This window comes from Parasteatoda tepidariorum, chromosome 2, assembly GCF_982258835.1.
Source record: "Parasteatoda tepidariorum strain Cologne lab strain chromosome 2, Ptep-v5.0, whole genome shotgun sequence".
Taxonomy (NCBI): domain Eukaryota; kingdom Metazoa; phylum Arthropoda; class Arachnida; order Araneae; family Theridiidae; genus Parasteatoda; species Parasteatoda tepidariorum.
In genome coordinates this window covers 2,762,451-2,789,562 of record NC_141756.1, presented here as the reverse complement: position 1 = coordinate 2,789,562, position 27,112 = coordinate 2,762,451, and the positions used below count along the sequence as shown (strand labels likewise).

The window sequence follows — 27,112 nt, the reverse complement described above, 5'->3', positions numbered from 1 at the left end:
GGTTTAACCAAAATAATTCTATCCACTCCAACTAGACCCACCTTATGAAGCCATTTTGCTAAATGCAGCTGATTACAACTGTAGCTGAGAGGCTAATCAGTCAATTTCATAACTGACTGAACATGGGTTCGAATACCAGCTCTGATACCACAATATTTCTTCTATTCTTTCAATACATGAAAAGTTTCCAGTACTTCCACTTTTTAATCGGCGACCCTGGACTATTAAAATACGAAACTATCGTTCACGAATAATTGGCACAGCACCCACAAAACTCTAACGTCCGTTTACATTTTGAATTTAACTTTTAGAAACTATTCTAGTTGTGAATGGTTACAAAACCATATAATTTTGTATTCATGGTTTTTGACCGTAACAGTAGAAAACGGTTTCAAATCCGCAAAGATAAAAAAAATACTCCAAACTATTAATCATATGAACAGACTGCTGCCGATTATTTTACAATAATTTTAGAATAAAAATACTTACAGTTTAATTGATTATTATTCGAAAATGTCATTAATGAGACAGGAAATCCAAGATGTGATGCTGTAGTTTTTTTGAAAAGAGAGAAAGATATCTTATTTGTATTTGTTTCAACGATTTTAAATAAACAATGTTAATGTTTTGAATCAACAATTTTAATGCTTTTTTTTTCAATATATGAAATTTAATAAACAATGTAAATATTTTGAGTCGGCAATATTAAGGTTTTGTACTACAATGTCAGTTTTGTTTGCAGTCGGCAATTTTAATAATATTTTATATTCACAATGCTAGTTCCATTTTTAATCAACGCTAATAATATCTCAGTGTAAGGTGGATTTTAAAGTGAGCAACAACCATTTTTTCCAAATCCTTACAAAGTTTAAAAATGATTATCAAGTAAACCATGCAAGTTTAAATCAGTGTTAAATTTAATTATGCTAGTTTACGCACTACGAGGTTCGCATTAAGCTTGTATAAGCAACCCTTTTATATCAAGATTTAATCTACCTTTATTTAACTAGGCTTGAAAAATCTTCTGAAATTGAGGATGATCCACCATTCGCAAATCAAGAGTCGAAAGCATTTTCTAAAAGGAATTCTCATACCGAGGATTCTCAAACCGAAACAAGATTTATTTTGATTTTATGACAAATTATTGATACAAGGTTTAGTTGCGCTGACGTTTATGTATTCTCTTAAATACTTTAATAGTGATGATTGGCAGATCATGCAGTTTGAATGACATTCCTTTAAATAACGGAAATCTTTTCGCAGTTTTAAATAAACAAGATCCTAGCAATTCCATCCATTCAGAAGTCTTTCCATCGATGTCATGAGATCTAACTTATCAGCAAAATGTCTGATGCCGATGACGTAACTAGTACTAGTCGATGATGTAACTCTGACTCCTTCACTTTTTGTGCAAGTGGAGGGTTTGATTTCCTTCGTCGCCCTGGATGTCTTTCTCTGTATTGCACTATCTGTCCTTCTAATGACAAAGGTTTATAAGCCTAAATTGAGCACACAAGCCTGCAAATGTATGTAAATCTAATAAACTAAACCAAACCTTCATTTTTTGTTCCGTAAAGGGTGGCCCACATTTCTCAACCTAATTATGTCTCATTTTTTCTTGTAACGAGTTCATTACAATCCTCCAAAAATCTCTTCCAAAACAGATCCAAAACTGTCGTCTGTTTTTATAATCTCTCTTTTCATTCAGTTTTATTTAGTAATGCTTAAATTAGCTTGATTTTTCACTACTTTTCCCCATTGAAAAAAAAAATATGGCAAAAATATTACGGATTAACCGTTCAAGAAGGATGTCTCGTCAATACAAGCATTTCTTTGTGGTAATTTTTTTTTTTGGAAAATTAATTAAATGATTAATTAAAAGAATACCATATCAGAGAATTTCAAAAAGAATCCTATAACAACCAAAAGTCTTGGAAAATCAAATCATCTCTAGTTTCAAAATAGCCCTGTCATAAAATGGTGAACACTGGCCATGACTGCCTCCCAAAATACTTGTCCCTTTTCCGCATAATTAGAAGCAGTCTCTGTAATCTGGAACGAGTCATGGAAGGTGACCATCTAATCCTTTGCAAAGCTTTAAGGTTGTTTTTCAAAGCTTCAAAGCTTCGTCATCACAAGAAATTATGCTTTTTTTGTGCATAATATGCAATTTTCATGACTGATGTGAGCTTGGAACAGTTATTCAGGACTGTTAATGCAAGTTCTGTATCTAAAGCTAGTGTTGGGTAAGCCTATTCTGCAAATGACGCAAAACGTTAATATGTAGAAACGCCACAGTCTTATGGAAATTAAAAACGTTTGAGGTCCAATCTTTTAATATTTAAAAATTTACTCCAATGCTGCATTATCTGAGCTTATTAAAATTTCAAAAAACTAAGAATAAGGTAGTGATCTCATCGAAATTGGCGATTTTTAAAAAAAGTTCAACGGCTTTTAAAATATTTAAGTTAATTCGTTCGTTCTAAAGCCCAGATAATTCTTCACTGGAAGATGATATATATAGTTTAAAATCATCATTTTGTTTCAAGTATAGGCACTCAAATTGTGGCTTTTTTCGACAGAGCGTCGAAAAGCCATGTTAATTAAACGTTCGCTTGTGGACGTCTACTGCAGGGCCAGGGGCATTTTGGATTTGTAGGTTATCACTACAGCTGCTACTCTTGTTCTCTGGGTTTTTTTTCTCTGCGTTTGTTTTCCATATGGTTCTTTGTATTTATTACCATAGCTGTCCTCTAATCTTGCCTTTAGAACTAAAAAAAATGCCAAAATATATAAGAACATTTTAAAAAGTATTTCAATTTCCAGGCGTGGTAGTAATGTCGCAATCACCTGACGTTATTGAATCTAAAATAATGGAACGTTGATTATTTAAGAAATGTTTCTTCACATACTTTTATTGTCTTATTAATATTTAGTAATTGTTTATCATTTTTTACTTAATAATCATAAGTATTTGACACTAAAAACAATTGCAAATATAAGTGTCCTAACAATAAATACATTGTTAGATATTTCTCGGCAAAAATAGTTAAATAACAATTTATTTAATTATTATTTTACCATTTTTAAACAAAAAAGTCCATAATAACTATAAATAAGATGACATTCAAACTGTTAACAGTGAGAAAAATCGTTTATTAACAGTTTTTCCCGAATACGGCTAAACAACCTAAATTTATCTCAGCAGCTAGACCCACCTAATAAAGCCACTTAGTATTCATAATTCATAGCTGAGAGTGTTAATTTGTCAATATCATGACTGACAGAAAGGGGTCTTGGATCCCAGTGTTGTCACCCGAATATTTTCTCCATTCTCTTCAAGACATGAAGAGTTTCCAGTGTCCTGTAGTCCCCGATTTGTGACCCTGTACTGTAAAAATACTCTCATTCACGTATACATGGCACCATAAAGCTGAACACAAAAAGTCCAGTATTTTCCATTTCTTACAATAAGTGAAACAGCCAGATAAACTAATTAAACCGTATTCCACGGTTCGTAAGATAAAACACAACTCAACCACATTCTAACTCCAATGCCTATTACCTAACTAAACGTCGTTTTACGATTCTGAAACCACGCTAATTGTAAATGGTTATAAAACCATGTAGTTTGTATTCATGTTTTTTAGCTATATCTGTTGTAAACAGTTTCAAAACCGTAAAGGTAAAAAATATTCCTTACCGCAAACTTTACTGCTGATTATATAAATGGACTAATGTCGGTTATTTTACAGTAATTTTAGAATGAAAATTTTATAAGTATACCTTTCAAATTAATTTTAAAATTTAATACATACATAAGAAAAGATAATGTAAAAACATTTTAATATTAATGAGTACAACTTGTCATTCTGATACTGTGAATTTCTCCAATATATTCCTTACTCATATCTATAGGAAGAATAATTTCATTTTTAACTACTAAGTGAATTGAAACTAAGTGATAAATTTCACAAATATTTTCCTTTACTTCCTTTTAACCGAGATTTGAAGGTTGAGGAATTTGTTTGACCTCCATTTCATAAATATAATATTGATTTTATAAATTCCTAATAATGATTCTTTTTTTTTCTTTAAAGTTCATCTATACAATCTTGAGTAATAAGTTTCACGCCACCTTCTACATCTAACAGACATGCTTTCATTATTATTTTTTAAATTTTAAGTGGCTTTTGAAAAGACACTTTCTTGTTCTTCTTTAAGCTTCCTAGGAAAATTTTAAAAACTCCGAGAAGGGGAATTATGTAAATTTAGCCTTTTTTTGACGCAGTAATGTAATCTTCGTATTTTCTTCTCATAAATATGTATTGTTTGAACCTCTTAAGTTTTAAATTCATATAAAATATAAGAGTTTTATCAAGAGGTTGATGGAATTTTTTGAGTGCTGTGGAAAAAATAAATAATGAATGCTTTATCAAAATTCAGAAATGATTTATTTCAAGACAAAAACTTCCTTATAAAATAAGTTATTTTAAAATTAATGAATCTAGATATTTAAATTTGATATAAATCATTTTATAATAAAGCAACATTCATAAAAACGTATCAACTGATTTAAAAATCATTTATTGTAACACATATTTATAATAATAAAAGGAAGAGGTAATCTGCGTTTCTGTTTGTAGCTATATAATTCTGAAACCGGGACTAGATTTGGACCGTGAAATCTGGATCTTTAGTGAAAGAAGAAATTTTAGCACTCGATCTTAAAAACCGTTCAAAACTCTCTCTTAACAAGTTATAAAGAGATGTTCGAAAAATTAAAGTTCCTCTTTGTTTTAAAATTAGCCATTGTTCGAATTAACAGAAGATGATTTGGTTTTTCAAATATCTAAAGGATAATATCAGTGATATTTGCTGGCTTTTAGCCCTATTAAACCCCTTTTTTTAATGTTTTAATTAGTAATATCAAGTATGTTCAATGATCAACGCGAATGTCATTATAGGTTTATATCACTGAATAAGTAAATTTTAAGTAATCTGAAACCAGATGCTTGTTTTGCTTATGATTAATTAATTAAAACATATATTTATGTACAAAGTAATTTAAAATCAATTTGACATAAAAAAAATTACTTATGTACTGAAGAACAAAATATAATGAGTAAAAAATTGCTATACGATTATTGAAGAAAATAATTATTTTCGTCAGTAATATTAGAGTAATTGTTTTAACGAACTGAGGAACAAATAAAAACTACCAGAATTTGGTAATTTTTACCAGAATGATTTTGGTAAAATTTAGAAAAAATATATGGTTTAATAATTCGTTACAAAATTTGGTAAATAAGATAAAATTTTTAATTTTATCATGACACAGTAGAGTATGGTATAAAACAGCTTTTTAGTTTGATTTCTTACTAAATGTGCGGTAATAAAAATTGTAATTTTGAAAATCAGAATTTTTGGTAAACCGTTACCATATGAACCGAAAAATACTGAATTAATGGTTTAAATACCGTATATTTTGGCTTCCTTCACCAGACTTATAATTTGTTTGTTTTTTTTTATACCAAAAATGTCATTGCAATACAATACGGTATTATAATATTTAATAATTTATTCATTGTAATTTTCAATAATTTTGTCTTTGTGCAGTTAACATCCGCAAGTCAAAATAAAAAAAAATCATTGTTGCAAAATATATTTTTTTTTAAATTTGTGACTCAAAATTCACCCCTCCTTACTTCAAATTTTAAATATTAATACAGTCCTCGATCAGAAACCTTGAATCAACTGAATATTTATTCTAGCTTTTTTATATTGTTAGGTAAGGGAGGAACTATAAGAACATGTCTTATAAAATTGGTGATATTGCACGAGAATTCCTTTTACGATTCGATTTTTTTTTTTTTTTTGAAAAAAAACTTCATTCGGTTTATGCGGTTAAATTTATTTTTTCATTTTCGTATTTTTTGCTAAATTTGTGGAAATAAGGACTCTAAGTTTGGAAACCAGAATTTCCTGCTCACTGTTAGCATATAAATGGAAAAATAATCAAATGAATGCTTTAAATTCCGTATATTTTGATTTTTATTATCAGAATTATGGTATTTTTACCAGAACTCTCATTACATTACGATAAATATACAGGAATTAGTTTTCTCTGTGCCTATTTCAATTAATCAACTCAAATCATTATATGTATTGCTTAATTACTGATTCACTAAATTTAATCACAATTGCACCTCATAATGCATTTTAAAGTTAATTACACAATACAAATTTTTAGGAAAAGCGTCAGTTAAGATTCGTGTTTTTTAATATCCTTTAAATACGGATTTGATTTTGAAAATAAATACATAATAATAATATCTCTACTAGTTAACGAAAATAGAACTTAAAATCTTGGAAGCAAATTAAATTAATTGAATGTATTTATTAAGAACATAAGATTAGAATTGAATACCAATTACTTTTTTAGTGTTAATTGGTTATACACTGTAAAAAATTCCGAATGAAATCATTGTAAAATTTTATTGTCACCCTGAGTGCAGCATTCGTAAAGTCCATTTCACAGCACTCATTTTCATCATAACATTTTAAGCTCTAATTTTCACTGTAATATTTATCTAATTATTGTTATTCAGTAATTTTACAGACAATATTAATGTAAAAATTTCTGTATATCACATGCTTTGTTCCGTAAAATATTGTAGTGAAAATGATTTTTAATAAAAAGTACCATCATTCTGAGTGCCGGTACTTTTTACAGTAATTTGATTATGAATTTTTGCAGTGTATCTTCACATAATGACTTTTAAAATCCTTCTAGGTTCCATCAGCAATATTGACGATGGAACATACAGATGTCCAGATGGATCATCCCCCTCGATTCGGCACCAAAGGATATCTGGAGTTCTCGGCGCAGCTTCAAGTGTTACTTCAATTCAAGTGGCAAATCTCTTGCGACTTTTTAAAATACCTCAGGCAATAGAATCTATAATTGAAAATTTGTTTTTCAAAATTTTTTTTACCTAAAGTAATAAAATGTATAATTGAATTGTTTTTCAAAACAATGTTTTAATTCAGGTAATATAATGTAAAATTCAAAATTTGTTTTTGAAAAAAATGCTTTACCCAAGTAATACAATGTATGATTAAATTGTTTTTTAAAAAAATTTATTTTTACTTCAGGTTATAAAATGTAGAATTGAAAATTTGTTTTTAAAAAAATATTTTTCATAGGGTAATATAATGCATAATTAAAAAATTGTTTTTAAAAAACTGTTTTATCTCAGGTAATATAATATGCAATTGAAAAATTGTTTCAAAAAAAATTTCGGATACACGTATTTACTAAAAGATTTTCTATTGATAAAATAAACTAGAGTTTTATGTATTGTGGTTGAACCTAAACATAGTTGCCGCAACTATAATTTTTATTAATTGTAAAAGAGATCTATTTAAAAACAATTTTTAAAGAATTCCGAATTTTTATGGATCAGATTTATAGTTAAAATAAACCGTAAATTACTTATTTAAACATTGCATCAAAAAATAACCATAATGATCTAAAAATATAATAAAAAATTGGCGGAATAGTGTATCGTCGGTCTGATTTTCTTCGAGGAGATTGCAGCTGCAGGTCCTGTCATCTGCGCCGTTAATGAAAAGCGGTATGAAGCACTTTTGCGTAACCTTATCCTTCCGGCACTTCGGCAGCATCATTGTGTGGATCATGCAATATCCAAGCAAGACGGCACTCCTCCGGACATTGCTACTCCTGTGAATCAGCTGCTGAGTTCTCAATTGGAAGATAGTAGGATCATAAACCGCCATTTTCCAACAACGTTGCCGCCACGTTCCCTTGACTTAAACCCCTGTGATTTCTGACTTTAGGGGTACCCGAAGTATGTTGTACGGATAGAGAGCCTAGCCGACTTGCAGGCAATCATCACACACCACATCCATTGCATAAGTACAAATACCCTCCGACCTGCTGTGGAGCATACCGTTTTGCGCTTCCAATTAGTAGTGGAACAAAGTGAAGGTCAAATCGAACAACTTATACCTTAATCATCAATAAGAAGTTGGTTCTATGAGGCTCTTTTTTTTTGGTATTATTACTGTTGTAGTGGAAAACACGCATTATCGTCTTTTCGCTAATAATGTTTTAGTAAACCTCTAAACTTTATTAATTCATTTTGGCTAACATTACACAGACAGCTCCATCGATCGTTGAATTTTGGAACGATTTTTTGTCCTTTGCCAAGCAAAATTCTATTGCCTCACGAATGTTTACTAAAATATCAGGTCATTCTGGCTAGTACTTTTAAAATTATAGATTTTTGCAATTGCAACTTTAATTATAATTACTCAAAATGTAGTAATTATAATTTTATGTCAGCGCATTTTACTACTGTGTTAAACGTATTGAAATGAAAGGATGCATGGATTTAGAAAAATAATCAACTATACTTTTGAAAAAACTGAGAAATACGGAATGCGCAATACAATAACATTTAATAAATGAGAAGTAATTTAACAATATATGACGGTAATCTTATTATCATACAATAGTTTGAATTTGAATCAGTTTTTATCTCTTAATTTTTTTATATTTTCAAAAATTTCGATATCGATATTGTTGTTCGTGGAACTTGAGAAAGACAAAAACAGTTACTGCCAAATAAAATTTTATTAAAATCTAAATTGTAAAGTGCACATCATGCAAACACAGTGCAATGTGAAAAACATCTCTCAGTCATTTGCATAGTTGATTCTTCTATCGGGAAATAGCATATGTTGCACATCTACATGATGTAAGATGCGCAACTTACGTGAGAGGTAAAAAAAAAATAGAGTTGGTCAGACATCTGCAGCAAATATCAAAATTCATATCCCGCAGCATATAATCTCTCTCTAAAATATATTACTTTTTTACGTTATCGACAACTAGTAAAACGTGAGTTTATAAAACGAAAACCCAAGAAAGGTACGATGTTCTAAAGTAATGGGTGATAATTTATTCGTTAAAAAGAAAGAAAAATAGTGCAAAAAGTCCTTCAAATTGCTATAATTTCTGAACAAATAGGAATTACAAATTAATTTCATAATTTATAATAGTCCTATCAGCAAGTCAAATTTCAACTCTGGAGTTGAATTTTACCTGGCAGTAGAGTGTTCGACGCGTTATTGTTTACTACAAGCTTAATAGTTAATAATAATTGAATTAATAATCGTTACATACTTCTTTTCCATCCCACTTCTTGTACATTTTTTACACACTTTCGCAATTTTAAGCTTCCAAGTCTTATAGTTTTTACATGGTAAAATAAAATGTAACGCAAAGCAAAAAACGAGAAAAATTATTTACAAAAAATTACTCAGAAATTACAACAACTTTCGAACGAATTAGAATTTTGAAAAATACTCTGAGTTAAGTTCACAAACAATTATGGCCTTTTCAGCATGCCACATTTAATTTCTGTAGTAGCGTTTTTGCGACCTGTAGCGTCACCCGTATAGAATTTTTTCCTTTGAGTTTAGCTCTAAATTCTCGAACTAATTAGTGAATGCTAAATAGTTTTTTATTCCATCTTAATTCCTGTACAAATTTCTGAACACCTAAATAATTTCAAAATACTAAGTTTTATAGTTTTTGTGTAGCAAGCCAAACTGTAACGTTAAAGTGAACAGCCAAAATAACGGCAGTCACCTTTGTGACTTTTTTAATGTTGAAAGATAAAAATAAATTTAACTTTGTTTAAATAGCAAAATTATCTTCTTTATTACTAATTGTAATCCCTGTACAGGGTTCTATACACCTTAGTAATTTCAAGTTTCTGAACCCGAAAATTGAGCACCCGAAACAGCGGCGGGGGTCTTTACGATTTTTTAACATAGAAAGATAAAAAGGCATTCAACTTTGTTTCAATAGTAAAATGAACCTCTATCGATGCTTATTTTTAAAAGAAAGAAAATATATATCTCTTTGGCTAATTTTGAGCTTAGGTCGCTGGGTTACCAAAGGAGGGGAGCCAACCCTTCTGCAGATGATCAAAATCGCGATCATCCTCATTGATATTTCCCTGACCGACACCAATAGCCCATTGAGCAGCTCTAGTGCAGCGTAAATAAAGTGCCTACCTCTTTGAATATTTTATTCTAATTTTAAACTGAGTTAGTAATAATAATAATGTCTTTGTACTTTTAGGTCAGCTTTTTTTCCACAAGTCCCGAACTAAGTAACAAGCAAAGGTTTGAATATTTTTTGCGAACTGTGCCATCTGATACAAATCAAGCAGATGCAATGGTGCAAATTATTCGGAGATTGAACTGGACTTATATATCAATACTTTACGAAGAATCAAACTATGGGATACAGGTCAGTTCTGCCTTTTTCTCATTTCTGTCTTTACTTGCATTTAAATCTTTAATAAGAAACAGTAGCATTGTGCATTCTAATTTAGTTGAGTTTAAGAATGTAGAGATTTAAAAGCCAATCTTTTTAAACGGAGTCTAGAAAACTCTCTGTGACGCAGGAGGCGCAGTTAACACACTATTAGAATTTTCAATTTAAAATTACGGTAAAACAACCGGCAGCAGTCTGTTCATCCGATTAATCACGAAGTTTATAGTTAGGAACATTTCTTTTTACCTTTAGGTCTCTTTTTCATTACACGACACGATAACGACAAAATGGATCCGATTGTCGGCGAACGACATAGAGTCAAGTAAAATACATGGTCAGCAACGGAGTGCTTTTTCACTCACCGATACGATAACGATTATGTCGTATCCGACAAGGCGATATCGTTTGTCGGAATCAAATGTTGGTCAGGCAAGCAAGTTTCTTCTCAAATCTTGGCGATTTTATTTGTTATTGTGTATCTTTTCTGTTTTATCTCTTCTTTTGATATCATTATTTTATTCTTTTAATCAATTTTAATCGTTTATTTCCAATAATATTCATGTCAAATGCAAAATTTGAAGATAAAAGTTTTATAAAATGTATCCTCATGTCGGGTTATAAATTTTTAATTTTATGATGTAGCATTTTTTACATTATAATGAGATTGAAAGACTTAAACAATCATAAAAGTTTTATTGAAAATTTTTATAAATTCATTATATGCTTTAAGAAGAGATAATATTTTTCATAATAGTAATGGTTTGATAAGAAGGCAAATAAAGACCCTTATGTATTTCAAACAGAACTCGATCTAACTACTGGTTTCTGCTTGATTGAATAATAAAAAATCTGTTCCCTGATTCAGCTGAAACATTTTTTTGAAACATGATAGAACGGGTTCATAAGATAAATTTGGTAAAACTCATTTAAAAAATCATCTAAAACGATTATTCTAAATGAAACTAATATTTTAATTCAATTAAAAAAACACGTTAATACTTTTAAAAACATTTAAAGAATTTAAGTAATGTTAAGTGATTACAGACATAAATTAGCGAGCAGACGCCAACTCAAAAGCCATATAAAAATTATTCCTCATTAACATCACTCTTGTTCTTGGTTTCTCTCATTCAGACATAATTAAAAAATTTATTTGGGACTTTTTGCAGCTTATGGAAAAGCACATAAAAATCTTCTTCAACATATCTTGCGTCATTTATTTCGTGGGTACTTACGTTGTTGCAGAAGTTGTGCTAATGCGCCAATAAAGAGCAATACTGTTGTTCGCACACAGCGTTTTCGCATGCAGTTATCTTTTGGATTCCTTGTTGCCTTGCTTGCTGATTTCTGACGCCATTTTTAGTACTACGAAAATGCATCTTTGGGATTAGCCAAAAACAGAAGAGGAAGCAATTTTATTTTTTCAGTAGCGAAATATTTGTCCCCCAGAAGGAAAACTGAAATGTATGAACAGTTCCCATGACATGAAACTTTATTTTGGTAAACGTACGTTTTGGAAATGTAATTTAAGACAGTGTATCAGCAAGTGGGATTTAGATGGTAGCACAATTTATTCTGAAGTTGGAAAGGTTATCAAACAAAGATAATAGAAGGATTCCTACTGGCTAAGGTTTATTATAAATACAAATACCTTAGCAAGTAGGTATTTGTATACATTTTATTAATCCTGATACAGGAGTTCATAATACACAAACAGTTGAGAGAATAAGGGGCAGTGCTAAATGGAGGAACATAAGGCATAGAGGGACAGCGAGACGTTATTTGGAATCTTATTTATCAGAGTACATATGGCGACAACATCTGGTGAAAGAAAAGAGACTGTTTTGAATATATGTAAAACTCTATATCGGTCCATTTTCCATCGAAATCCGATTGACTACTTTGATTTTAAATAAAGTGTTTTGAATTTTTAGATTTTAAATAGAGTGTTTTATTTCATGATTTGTCGCAAAAATTTTAGGTGTAGATTGACGGCACTTAAAAACCGCCAAATCTGTAGCTGCGGTGGCGTTAATACGTAAGTACCATTTCGTGTACCCAAAAAACGTTTCTGCCCTGCTAGCTTTTTTCTTCTAAAAAAGTAAGAACCCATACAGCACATTGACTCCGTTATGACATCCTAAAGTTGTCATCTTTAGGATTCTGTGACTTCCAGAGGAAGTCCTATATTTACCGCTAAATGTCCTACGGATGTCATCTGCGTGTTAGAATGTCCCACCTGCAGATATCTTAATGATGTCATAACTAGGACAATTTCAGGATACCTTTAGAACGCTTTAGGATGGCATTAGGACATAATAAGACCTGTTTAGTAAGGATTGAGGTAACTTGTGGGATGCATGTTGGAAATGGTATGATAGTAATAGGAGGGTGTCTTATTTTGGAAATAAATTTCATCTTTGAAATTTTTATTAATTTTAGCAACTTAAATAAGGTTTTTCTTTTAAATTTACTGAATTAGAGGTCAGAAAAATGTTTTCTGAGAGAAAAAAAAGGTGATAGTTTTTAATTTGTATACCACTCTTATTTTTCCAGAAAAATGGGCTATTCCTCTACTATTTTTTTTAGGAAAATTAGTAAAGGAAAAGGGAGTAAAACAACTAATAAACAAACGTATCTAAAGAAAAGAATAATGTATCATTTTAATACAAAAATATGCAAGATAATTGGATTTCACTTTTCTATTGTTTGGAATAAAAACTTGGCCATTATAAAAAAGTCTAATTGAATGTACCCTTTGAACACCAAGGAAGGTTACCATTCTCCTAATTAGCGTTAGTTTTCTGTAAAGAATATTTCTTATTAAATTAAATTATGAGACTTGTTGAATCTTTTATGTACATTGTAATTTACGATTGCTTCATTATTGCTCATATTGTTTAATGTAGTAGATTCATAAAATATCTTATAATAAAATAATGAATAATTTTCTTTTTAATGCTGCTCTAAAACTGAGAACTTCGCATTAATATTTAAATTTCTCGTATTATCAATTGAAACTAGTTAATTGGCAAAATAATTCTCATTACATTCTTCTGCAAAATTTACTAAAAAATATTTTATATTATAAATAGTTTAAATGAAGTTGTGACTATTTTATCAAAAACTCAAAATAGATGTTTATGGATCACATACTTTATTGTTTAGTTATTGTGTCAATGATGCAATTTAAAAAACAAATAAAATTAGAAAATTATTTGTTTTTATATACAAACTAAAACAGCTGTTGCCATGTTTTGCTGAAGAATTGTTAGCTGAAGGCATACTTAAATCAGTATCTTGAAGATATCAAAAATGATAACATGTTTCAAGGATTTATCTATTTTTTGCAGCATAAATTTAGTGTATGCAAATAAATATGAGAATAGAAAAAAATAAACAATATTAGAATCACATAAGAAAAACTTTTATTTGCACAATTATTTCTTTAATTTTTTTACAGAATAAACTCTTCTTTCTTTAGCATGGTACAACCAGCCTCTAATAATGCTTCCAACTTCATTTACTTAAGTGTTTGTGAAAATACCTGCAAACAGCCTCTAAAACATAACAAAAAGAAAATATAAACAAACCAGTAGGTATTTTTATGAATAAACATAAAATTATTTCAGAACCTATTTAAAAGGTATCTCAAACTAAATTAGTAGAAGCCCAGATTTCAATTACTCTCAGGGAAAATATTATGGGGTGACCTTGTTAAGCTGCTTTTTCAATTGCCCATTATACGTAACTTAATACTAGTTCATAAAAACTAAAATGATTTGATGCATTTTTGATTCATTGTTATAAGAAGAATCTAGTTACAACAACTGTAATAATGCTAAAGCTGTTAGTACAAACACATGTAACTATGATAAGAATATTTTAAAGTGCAAGTCAAAAGAAGTGTTGGATAACTTAAGTATCGTATGATTACCATTCTACTGTGACTGGAGAAGGAGATGGTGATACTAATAACAATATTATTTCAAACAATTACACACTCATAAATTATTCTAATGTTAGAAATTTATAAACTCATTGAAAATTTATGGAATACTAAAATTATAGTACATTAAAAAGTTTAAAAAAAAGCTGGTTATAGATGCTTAATAAAGCTGGCTATAGATGTTTATTTGACAACTAAATTTAATAATAATAATACCATTTTAATGGGTATAAATACTTTTAAAAATAAGATTTATTTTCTAGAAAGGCAACTTTAGCAACACAAATTTTAACTATATACTATCAAACTACAAATGGAATAATATATATATATATATATATATATATATATATATATATATATATATATATATATAAACAGAGATTAAATATTACCAATAATTGCGCCTGACACTCTATAACCAAAACATCTTTTTTTTCATTATCGCCCATCCAGCTTTAGAGTTCATCAGGCATGATGTGACGAATAGCTCGTCTTGTATGTTCTTTAAAATCAGTTCCATCAAGACTTTGCAATCTAGCAGACTATGAGAAAGAAAAAAAATTATACAAATAACAATATTTTAAAAAAGCGAATTGACATGTAAATGACACAATCATTAAAAATTTATTGAAAATATAGCCAAGCAGAATAAGCAGAAGCAAGTATTGAGTTGGAGATTGTTATTGTTTACATTCATATTGAGAACACCATTCATAGACAATTTATAGAAAAAATTATGTAGAAATGGTAAAATAACAATATACTAAATAATGAAGATGAATAGCAACATTGAGATAATTTAAATGTCATTTCATCTGTAATTAGAAGAAATGATTAATTTAGGGTTACCAAAAAAAACATGCCAAATAACAAGTTGAACTTAAAGGAAGAAAACAAAAATAATAGAAAGAATGAGTTATCAGACCAAATAAAAATATGCCTCGCGAAATAATAAAAATAAAGCTTTCTCAATAATTATGAAAAAATTAAATAAACTCCGCATTTAAATTTTTAGTAATGTATGTAAACATTGCAAACATGCATGTAAACATTGCAATTGAGATATTAAAGATAATGACGGGGTTCAAGTACACTTATAAATCAATTATATAAATAGATTATGAAAAAAAGAAAGATAAACAAAAAAGAAACTAATAAAGATATTTGAGCTTATAAATACCTTATTGTTTAGATTTCGCTAGCAGAATTGCTCTTGTCGCTGGATAAAAGAAATAACATTAACGGTAAAATTGAAGTTAACACGCATGCGCTGAACGATGATCCTACAAGACTCATAAAACACTCCTTTGAAAGGCCTGTCATATTGCTGTCTATTTGGGACATCCTACGAAATTCTTTCTTCTGACACTTTACGGATATGACTGTTCCTGGAGTGTTCGGAATGTTTTGGGATGTCTTTAGGACGAAATTTGCTGTATGGGAAGTTTGAGACGACGATTATCATCCGGCATATTTAAAGTTTGCAGAAAAAAATCACAACAGAACACAAACAACTGCTCACTCAAGCTCAAAACATTGAATGAACAAGAATTTCTGCTTCTCGGGCTAACGATATCGGACAAGTGAAAAAACAATTGCTTGAGCGATCCGGCAACAACATTGTCGTTCACACATTTGTCGTCCGATTTTGTCGGTATCGTGTCGTGTAATGAAAAAGCGCCCTTACGATTTTGAAACTGTTCAATACAAATACAAATCTGTACGGTTTTGTAACCATTTGCAACTAGCATAATTTCTAAAATGAAATTTACACTGACATTGGAGTTTTGTGGGTTCTGTACTATTTATGCGTGAATGATAGTTTCATATTCTAATAATCCAAAGTCACTGGAAACACTTCATGTATTGAAGAAATGAGAGAAATACTACAGCATCAACCCTGGGATTTGATCCACTGTTCAGTCGGTCATGAGATTGACCGATTTACCCATTCGGCTACAGCATGTATCTAATAGATTGGACCAAAAAGACTTTAGAAGGTGGACCTAGTTGGCGCAAATTGAGTTCTGGTTGCTTAACCGTATTACGAAAAATCAATCACAATTTTTTTTTCTCACATTGAACAGTTTCAGTATCATATTTTTTATAGTTTTTTGTCAGTATTTGCTGAATATGGCAAAATAACAATTAAATAAATTGCTATTTTTCCGAGAAATTTCCATCAGTGCACTAACATTTAGTGTGCTTTTAAAAAATAATAATCCTTAATACCGTTTCTTAAACTATCCAACTAAAAAAAATTTTTACCGTGAATTATTAAATATGCTTTGTTGCTTTATTCTTATGTTATCTTCGAATTATTAAATATATTATGAAAATTAACACTAGAAAATAAATAAATTCAAAACGCATTTAGTGACGAATTTGAGCATTTTTCTATTTTATATAATTATAACTGAATAATTCTGGCACGGTGACTCGGTCTAACATATTTAATTTTTTTATTCAGAAATATTTATTTTGACATAAATTTCGGAACATTTACATCATAAAACAAAGGTTTACAGTACATGTATGCTATCTGTAAAATCATTTTCATATTTATAAATATAGAGACGAATTTTTTATAATATTTTAATTTCAATATTTTCATATTTTCACCATTTTGAGCGTCATCTGTTCGTTTAAAAACTTTGACATTAAACTGATCGGTTGTAATGAAAAGATTATCTTCAAAGAAATTTTAGGATAATTCAGGTCATTTCTAATTTAGTTAATAAATTTCTTTTTTTAAGAAAAACTTGCACGTAAATAATGTTTTTATTATTTAAAAAGAACATATGGTTATACTGTTAAAAAATTTCAAAAACTTCAGATTTATCATTTTTTTTTATAATAAAAAGATAATAATATCTGGTTCAATTAGTGAAATGAATGTTTAGAAATATTTTATAATTCTTAATATTGTGAGTTGTGCATAAATATGTATTGTATATTGTATTTAAAGGTTTGTTCTTAAATATTTAAGAAGCAAATGACGTGTATATTAAATATAGAAAAACTCAATGGACGTACTTTTCAAATGTAAACATACTTTTTTTAACTTTGTTCGAAATATAGAATATAGAAACGAGTAAGATCGCTATAAAATGCAAATTATTGTCTGCTAAACCTGAAAATGCTCTTTTGCTTAGATGAAACTTTACGCTTGAGGGTAAAATTCCGTAATGCTAAAATAACTTTCAGCAAAAGCAGCTTAATATGTTTATAGATTATTGAAAAGTTTCACGCATCTTAATAATGATCTTTTGAGGTGAACTGTATTTCATGGGTATCACAAGGAACTTTTGAAATGTTAAGTTTAGAAAGGTAATGATTGAGAAATACATTGTAATAAGACTTTAAAAGGAGCTTATAATTGTGAAATAGGATATAAGTAAACATTCCCGCAACAGCCCGTTTTAGGCTAGAAAGGTCATTGAGTTCAAAACTCCTTGATTTTAAGATCAATATTAAGATTGCGGCAATGTGATCAGCATTGCACACTGGCCCAGGTAAGCTGGTACAAGTCGATCTGATAGTCGTACCGGATGCAGAATTCGTATCGACATGTCATTGCTGGGACTCGAACCCGATTCACCTCATTGGAAAGCGAACCCTCTATCCTCTGAACCACCACGACTCGCACGTATATAAGTGCTAAAAAATCATTATTGGCTAAAAGCTAAAATAAACTATATTTGCTAAAACCATGTGGTAACGGAGCCTTAGCCTTCCTCCCTCCAAAAAGCCTTCCTCCCTCCGTGTCGCTTCTGCATAAAAGGTTCACACGGTGTTGGATTTTATTCCTACAGCACATAGAATGTAACGTTCAAAAATTTGAAAATTGTCTGAAGAATGCGCGAAAGAAAAAGACTGAAATGCCATTTATTTTTTGTGGGACTTTTATATTAAATTACACAAAGCGAATTAATTTTTTTTAGTTAGAAAATTAAATTTTAGTTTTGCTTGAGACATTAAAAAATGAATGAAACTAAAAATATATCAAATGTATTTTTACAGGCTTTCACAGTATTAGAGGAGTTGCTATCTAAGAGTGAGATATGCATTGCTGTTAAAGAAAGACTCACAAAAGACTCGGGAGTTGCTGGTGACTCATATTACGATAACATCGTTCATAAGTTAATGGCCAAGCCTAGTGCAAGAGGTACGTTCAATGTAAACAGAAAATAAATTATCATAATGAAATTTACTTTGGTACAAAAGTATTAATTTTAAATATACAAGGGGTAATCAAATGAAAAGGTACGAAACGACATAAAAACGCAACAGTTAAATATTTGCATATTCCGCTGTGGGAGAACGTAGCGAGACATCTCGGGATGCGATTGGAGTCTCTGACTGGGATCGGAACATGCGCGGGTGCCCGCTTGAGCAGGAGAGAGCAGAGGCTCTTATCAAAAGCGGCGTCCAAATGATGCGGCAGTCCGTATGAGGACTGGATGGCGTTGCAAAATTCGACGATTGAGGAGCAGCGAGGTGTTATCCGATTTCCTCGAGCACGGAAAAACCATTAACTCCGATGTGTACTGTGAGACACTCCGACGCCTACGCAGGTCCATCAAGAACAAAAGACCGGGGCTGCTCAAGGAGGGTGTGGTTCTGCTCAGTGATAACGCGCGTTCACACGTCTCCAGACTCACACACATGGAACTGGCTAAGTTCAAGTGGGAGACGTTGGACCATCCACCCTACAATCCGGACTAGTCGCCCTGTGATTTCCATGTGTTTGGTCCACTGAAGAAACACCTGAAAGGGAAGCTCTTCAACTCGGACGACATACTCAAGGACGCTGTGAAGGACTGGGTCTCGTCAAGACCACAGGAATTCTGGGAATAAGGAATCCTGCTGCTTGTTCATCAGTGGGATCGCTGTGCACAGGCCTACGGAGTATATTTTGAATAAAGTCTACATTTGTACCCACCGTGTCGTTTCGTACCTTTTCATTTGATCACCCCTTGTAGTTACGTAAGATAAATTCAGTCTGTCATGAATAATTCCAACTAGTTTATTTCGTAATTCTAAATAATTTGAGTCATTTGCTCGATTTCAGCGTGGAGAAAAAAATTCTGCTACAATTACCGTACTGTATGGTAATGACAATTCTAATAAAAAAAAACATTGTTCTGGCTAATAAAGCCAAAATAAATGGTATTTTCCGTCTGTGTGGTAACGGTTTACCGGAAATTCTGGTTTTCGAAATTATAGTTCTTATTAAAATTCATTTGGCAAAAAATATAAAATCGAAAAGTGAATTTCACCGAATAAAAGTTTGTAACTGAAAAACAAATTATGCCATAATATAAAGGTGTCAAGATGAAATTACCAAATTTTACCGCATCTACTAAATTTTATCACGCATTATGAAATCATATTTTATTGTTACTTATAATCAAAATCAGACCAAAGCTGTTTGATAAAAATTACCCAGCTTTACGGTGCATCCATAGAGTCCAAAATGCGGTAAATGTTATTATTTTCTTGTAGTTTTGACCTTACTTTTTTTCTCAGTGTTTCTGTTACGAGTGCAATAATCAGTTTTGAGGTACAGAATAATTAGACAATTGATAATAATTCTCGTTGTAGTAATCTACCGTCGTCTCCTATAGTTAAATAACTTATTTGTGCTTTTATGCATTATGTTCTACTTAACTATATTGTATTCTAAAGATACCTGTTGTCCTTTGGATTTATTTATGTAGCTTAACTAACTTTTATAATTTTACATGAATATAGAGAATGATTCAAAAACGTATGGCCAAACTAAAAGTGCAAAGCAGGCATATAAAAATCACAAAGTAACACGACAAGTTGCTAATGCTATCTGTAGTAAATTGATTATTTGTAAATTATACTCAATATACAAAGAAAATGAACAAAAATCATTATGCACTACTTAATTGATGCTGCGTTCTCACGCATGATACACTTCTACGACCAATGCTACAAGACGAGATGCTCAAAGATTTTGTTAGACTCATGGAGACACGCATTACATCGATTCTTCAAGGAATATTGCATCTTCTCAAACATTCAACATAAATTTCGGATGTGCTTTTAATACTCACCTGCAGAGCATAAGTTTTCAAATGATGCATGGCTATTTTTGCTTATGCTTCATTTTATTGTATAAAATTTGCAATTATCACGGTGATGTTCGCTATGTGATTTTTCATTCCTTTATATCCTGCTATGCTTTTTTATTTTCACCATGATTTTTTTTCTGTCATCTTGTATAGTTTTTAAATGAAGAAAAAGAAAATGAAGGAAATAAAAATTAAAATATGACCACCGAAGCCGACGTCTTCAGGGGGTACCGGCCCCGGTAGCCATAAAAACAAAACCATTTCTAATTGAGGGAGAAGCAAATGCTTAAATTAACTCCCTCAGTACCCCGATGGTTTTGCATAGAAGTCCAGGAAAAAAAAATGCAATATAAATAACAAATTAAGAAAAGAAACTGAAACAAAATCGTCAGAAAAATGAAAACTCACATATTCACAGGTCAGACATCAATTTCTCAAGCAAGCCGAATAAAAAGCTTCAAGCAAGCATTCAGCTTTCTTGAGAAATTGATGTCTGACCTGTGAATATGTGAGTGACCTGTGATATGGTATAATCGACTGCGATGAAAACAGGATAATGAAAATGACTGATAAGATGAAAACTGGATCAAATTTATAATAAAACTTTTATTTAGTATTCGTAGTGCTCAATATACAAATTATAATTTTATCCATAAGACTTTGCAAGTAAAATAAATTTTGCATAATAATATTAATAAGGACTGGTTATGGGAGATAAATCCTACTGACCTGGCTAATCAAAGGCCAAATTGAAAAGTAATTGAATTGTTCCCAACTGACAGTTAGAATCATGAGAAGAAATCCATGGTTGGAGATTTTTCGAAAAAATAGCACAGCCAAAAATCTAACAACACCCCATGATCAGTATTAGGTTTGAAAATGCTTTGGCGATCGCGAATCGCCAGCAAGACTGGAAGAATTATTATATCAATGTAACTGAAACATATTTGTGGAAGGAAATTTAGGAATAAAGATTTATAAATAGATTTTTGTTTTCGATTATGCGCGACAGTGAAATACTGAGTCTACATGAGTATTGAAATAGAAAGTAAGTCGTTACATTGATCGAAAAGAAAAGAATAAAATATTTTATGTTCGCTTTTTTTAAATTTTAATTATTATAAGTTAATTTTATAACTAATTGATTTGATTTAATTAAAATTCGATTAAAAATGATTTTAAAAAAAAGTAGGTTTAGGAAATTTAAGAAAAATTAAAAGCTAGGAAATATGTAATGTCCATTGTGGCATCATAGACGGATGGTTTTGTTGCAAGCAATTTTTTTACGAATTTAGGAGTATCTGAAAGAATACTTTTAGGCTTTTCTATTTCATATCTTTACTTGATAAATTTCTATTGAAACAAATTTTCACCTAGTGTTTAACTTGGAAAATTCCCAATAGTTACACGCCAAATTATTAAAATACGTTAAAACAGCTATTTTAGAGGCCATTTGAATGCATTTTTTGGTGATATCACCAAAAAATTAAAACGTGAACTTTAGGGTGACTTGGAAAAAATAAAATTAGCAATTAAAATGAACACAAAACGCGGGCCTATATTTCAAGGTACACTACAGGAGCGAACATTGACATCAGAAACACCAAGCATATACTAATATAGCCATGTTATCCTGAACACTTAAAAATTGTTCATATCACGAACGTAAATGGTTAAAATAGAAAAACGATTATTATTATTTGGAAGTGAGGTTCTCTTTATTCAAATGACTGGAACTGAAAAATTAATTTGTCGAACATCAATTTTTCTTAATTTTTTAAATTCTGCAAGAAATTTTTCAGTACTTACAATCAGAATTTGTTAGCTGTAAAAACTCTGTTTAAACAATTTCTGAAACATTTATACGAAAACTAAAACTTTCCTTTTTAAATTTCATCTCGAGAATTTATCAATTTTGTTTAAACTTCATCTCGATAATGACAGTAAAAAAATCACATTTTTGTTTGTTGAGCAAATAAATTTCTTTAAAACTCAAATTACCTAAACGTTTTATAAAAATATTTAAGTTCTGCATTTTTAAGTGAAAATAGTATTAAATAGGAAAAAAAACCTAATTTTTTGAAAGACTTAAAGAAATTAACTTTGAACTAATTAAATATCCATCAAAGCTTTTTATTTTTACTTGAAGTATTGACAAGAAAGTACAAACAATGTCTTTTAAATTAAATATGTTTAAAAGAATGAGGGAATGAAACTATACAAGTGAATCTACACTTTCAGTCTTTTATTGTTTCATAATATAATGTTTGACTTATAATAAATAATTCCAATACAAATTTGAATAAGTTTTTATTTATTATCACGAATCAAATTAATTTGTAATCACGAATTAGGATCAAAATATAAAACTCTGTTTCTAATTAATAACTATATTTTAAGCAAGAATAAAGAAGCAGATCATTTTTTTTTTTGATTTCTAATGTAGTTGAGTCCTGCTCTTCTGCAGACATTTTTATTGGTCTGTAAATGACACGTGACCTTCATTTTCTTTCTAGGATATTTTTAAGAAGTTCTATCTTGGAGTTAGTAATTTTTTCTAGAATTTAGGTAGGGTTTAATCAATCCCTAAAACAAAAGTAAGCTGTACTTTGAACTAATACGTTAAGTTCAGATATTGCAAATTCACTGTTTTTTTTTATAGAAATCAATAATAGCGCATAATAATGCAAATCAATAGTTTCTCCTGAAAGCAATAAATATTTTAAGAACTTTTTTTTTTTAATATTTCTTCTCCAAAAAATTGCTCAGCTCTGAAAAAAAAAGAAGTGAAAAAGAAAAACGCTAGCATTGTTTACTAAATGCTTTTTAATTTATTCCTCCAATGGTTGAAAACAATCATGAATTATATATTAATAAAAAAAGTGACAGAAATCATTAAAATTTATTTAATATAGATTTCCACAGAGCTGTGGAATCGGAAACGAGAAGTCGGAGTCAGCGAAAGTTTGAAGGAGGAAGCCCACAATTTATTTATTTTTTTTACTCCCTTTTCCGCGAAAATTTTAAAATAATAAATATTGGGTAGTTCAGAAAGTAATCATGTTTTTTTCTCCTACAGAAGCTGTAATTATATATTTTCACAACAAAAATTAAACTGTTTACGCAGCAAACTTAAGCACAACAAACATCACATTTACGCGGCAAAATCATTATATATTTTGACAGCTAATACAGCTAAGCTTGTTTGCGAAAATGTTCTTTCAAATATAGAAAGTTAAACGTAGCACTTTTGGCATATTTTACTTTTTCACTACCGGAAAGTTAAAAATGCTGTTCTAGCAAGAAAATAATTATCCGGTGTATGGGGAGAAGATGTATTAGAAAGGGCGCCAGTGTGAAAACTAGTTTGCGAAATTTCGATCCGGCAAAATTTTGATTAAGATCCATGAAGATGTTCCACGTCAATTTAAGCTGAAGAAGACACAATAAAACCATTAATAAATGCTAACTGGTTAATAACAACCCATGGGATCACTGAGAAATTTTTTTTATCGAATCCAATCGTTCATGATCATTTGATAAATCTCCCATGTAACATGGTACGTAAACTAAACGTAAATTATTGGAAATTGGTAAAGTCAGTACACTTTATACGTAATATTGACGGAATGATATTACCAATGAGATATTTGATAAAAAAAACGCTTTGGTGTATTAACGGAATGGATTTTACCAATGGTTAAGCTTTCGTATATTTTATGAAATATGGATAAAAGAATATTTACTATTTACAATTAGTAGAAATGATTCTGTGTATTTCACGTATTGGTTAAGTAAATATTATGTAAAAATAACTTACTCATTCTAATATATTCTAACATATATATATATATATATATATATATATATATATATATATATATATATATATATATATATATATATATATATATATATATATATATATATATATATATATATATATATATATATATATATATATATATATATATATATATATATATATATATATATATATATATATATATATATATATATATCGCTTCGCATTTATTTAAGCAAGCTTTCTGTTCTACGGCTAACCACTTTTTTTTTAATAATTTGATGCTTCAACCTGCGTACTTCTTGACGTATTGTTTACTGAATTATTAAGTAAGAATGACGTACTCATTCTTATTTAGTAAAAATGGTTGGTAAAATAGTCATAAAAGAAATGAATTTGTTTACGTAAAATATTACGTAAATTTTCCGTTTTATAGGAAACCATTTTTTGCCATAGTTCGACGTTTCAACTTGCATAAATTTTGAAGTACTTTTGACATAAATAATATGTAAAAATAACGTACGTATTCTTACCTAGAAAGCGGTTGGTAATATACAAAATGAATTTATTTATTTATAATGTTACGTGTCTTTTACGTTTTTTTTTGGATAACTAGTTTTTGCTATAATTCAGTTTTGCTTAGTAAAATTTAAATGTGAAATATACTTATTTTTGACTTAAAATAGATGGTTCTCGCTACCTGGGCTAAAGTTTAAATTTAAAAGCTCGACTTAAAGGTTCTTCATGTTCTTACTGAAATAAATTTGCGTCGTTGCGTAGATGTCAGTAATTTGCTTCTCAAACGTCAAGAAAATTAACATTTTTGAAGCCTATCATCACTGGGAACGAAAAATTTGTTGTCTACAACGAGGTATTGGTCTCTACAAAATTGTTTAGATGATAAAACCTTTACTTCAAATAAGAAGGTCCAAAATCACCTGCCTCTACCTTTATGCCAGTAAAGAGCAACAATGAGCCTGGAATCATGGCCAAAGGTATTTGACCAGAATGGGTACGATTCAAGAAAATATTTATTTAAAACAAAAATATCGAGTTTAATTTTTATTAAAAAAATGAAATTACTTTCCGAACAGCTCAATATTAAGGGAGATCAATACGGACCACACTATATTCTTCTCATTATTGCATTACATACAAAAGAATCACCACTACAAAATACAAGCTTTTACTAAGTACTTAATATTTGTTTCTTTAACATTTTCCTTCAAATAGAGTCATAGATTTCCATATAGGTATGTAACATTGTTTAATTTTTTCAATGTGTTCTTCTATTTTCATAAAACTTAATATGTAACAAGGAGAATAATAATCATAAGAACGCTAATAAACTATTGAAGTAGATTCATTCAATGTGTTCCTGTATTTTCAATAATTCTTCTATTTTCAACAGATGTTCAATTCACTCAATACTTTCTATTTTCAATAAATTTAACATATAACAAGGGGAATAATAATCATAAGAGCGATAATAAAGTATTTAAGCATAGTCATTCAATGTTTATTTTCAATAATTCTTCTATTTTCAACAGATGTTCAATTCATTCAATGTTTTCTATTTTCAATAAACTTAACTTGTAACAAAGGGAATAATAATAAGAAGAACGATAATAAACTATTGAAGTATATTCAGTAAATGTGTTCTTCTATTCTCAATAATTCCCCTATTTTCAACAGATGTTCAATTCATTCAATGCTTTTTACTTTAAATAAACTTATCATGTGACATGGGAAATAATAATCGTAAGAACGATAGTAAACTATTGAAGTAGATTCCTTCGATAAGTAAGGATATGCTTTCCTTTAATTTATTTAAGCCACTGCAGTTATGTAACTGAAACAACTGTGATAGATATTGCTCTGCAAATTTATGCATTTCATATAAGTAACCATTAAAGATGATTTGTGGTAATAGTAAAGCTATATTGCAGAAAAAAGATATTTAATGTAGGTATAAGATTTAATGCATTGCCAAACCAGCTCAAGTATTTTGGGGATTATCGTAAAACATTATTTGGTTTGTCTAATGCTTTGCAATAATAGTTACCTAAAATTAGATAACAGTAGAAACAACTTAATTTGATATATTTTTTTATTGAATATAAGTCAATTATTATATTCCATAAATGAAGTAAAAGGAGTAACAATTCTTAATTGTTTTGAAATTAATAGAAGAGAAATAAAAATTAATTTACATGAGCTTAATTTTCATGAGTTTAACTTATATGTGCATGTTCATTTTTGCTTCAATACAAATGTAGCGTATTTTTTTCGTCTAAAAAAATTGTAATTCAGAAATTTATAGAGAGCCGTGATCATTAAAAAATATATTGAAATTAACGAATAAGAATCTAATTACTATTTATTAATTCTTTAAACGCGCAAATATACTGAATAAAATGCAATTACAATTATTAAAAAACAGTTAATAATCACAATTAATAGTTTCAAACACTAACAAAAAAAGTAATCAACAGCTATTTCATATTATTTGTCATATACATATTTATATTATGATGCGTAATGTTTTTTTAATACTAACAAAGAAGGACAGTAATTATAATAAATAAAAACTGCTTAAAAAAGAAAAAATGTAAATTTAGAAACAGAGACAGCCAAATAAACAAATACGTTCGATAAAAAAATGGATGCAACAGATTACAGTTTTTTTTTATACTTCAAAAGAAGACTTGGTTTTCAATTATGGAAAAGAAGATTACAAATTAATATTGCTCCATCTTTCTTAATTAAATACTAAAAATTTTCGAAAAGAAATAGTGCCATCAAGCTACTAAACTCATTAAAGAAAGATATTTTATAAGAAACGGAATCAAATTAAAACACATATCTCA

The 27,112-nt window shown here is 29.5% G+C and overlaps 1 protein-coding gene and 1 long non-coding RNA gene across 2 annotated transcripts in view; one reads left to right on the top strand and one right to left on the bottom strand.

The window, feature by feature from the left end:
- The window catches only part of LOC107453179 (metabotropic glutamate receptor 6-like), an 84,263-nt gene that overhangs the window by 43,697 nt on the left and 13,454 nt on the right, over positions 1-27,112 (top strand). Inside the window, exons 2-4 of the mRNA XM_016069888.4 lie at positions 6,797-6,951; positions 10,181-10,351; positions 18,354-18,498. Coding sequence (XP_015925374.3) covers positions 6,797-6,951; positions 10,181-10,351; positions 18,354-18,498 — 471 coding nt within the window. The remainder of the gene's footprint in view (positions 1-6,796; positions 6,952-10,180; positions 10,352-18,353; positions 18,499-27,112) is intronic.
- LOC147814381 (uncharacterized) lies at positions 13,790-14,843 on the bottom strand. Its single transcript, XR_015431223.1, has 2 exons — positions 14,723-14,843; positions 13,790-13,938 (listed from the first exon to the last, which is right to left on the bottom strand). It is a non-coding gene; the product is annotated as an uncharacterized LOC147814381 (long non-coding RNA).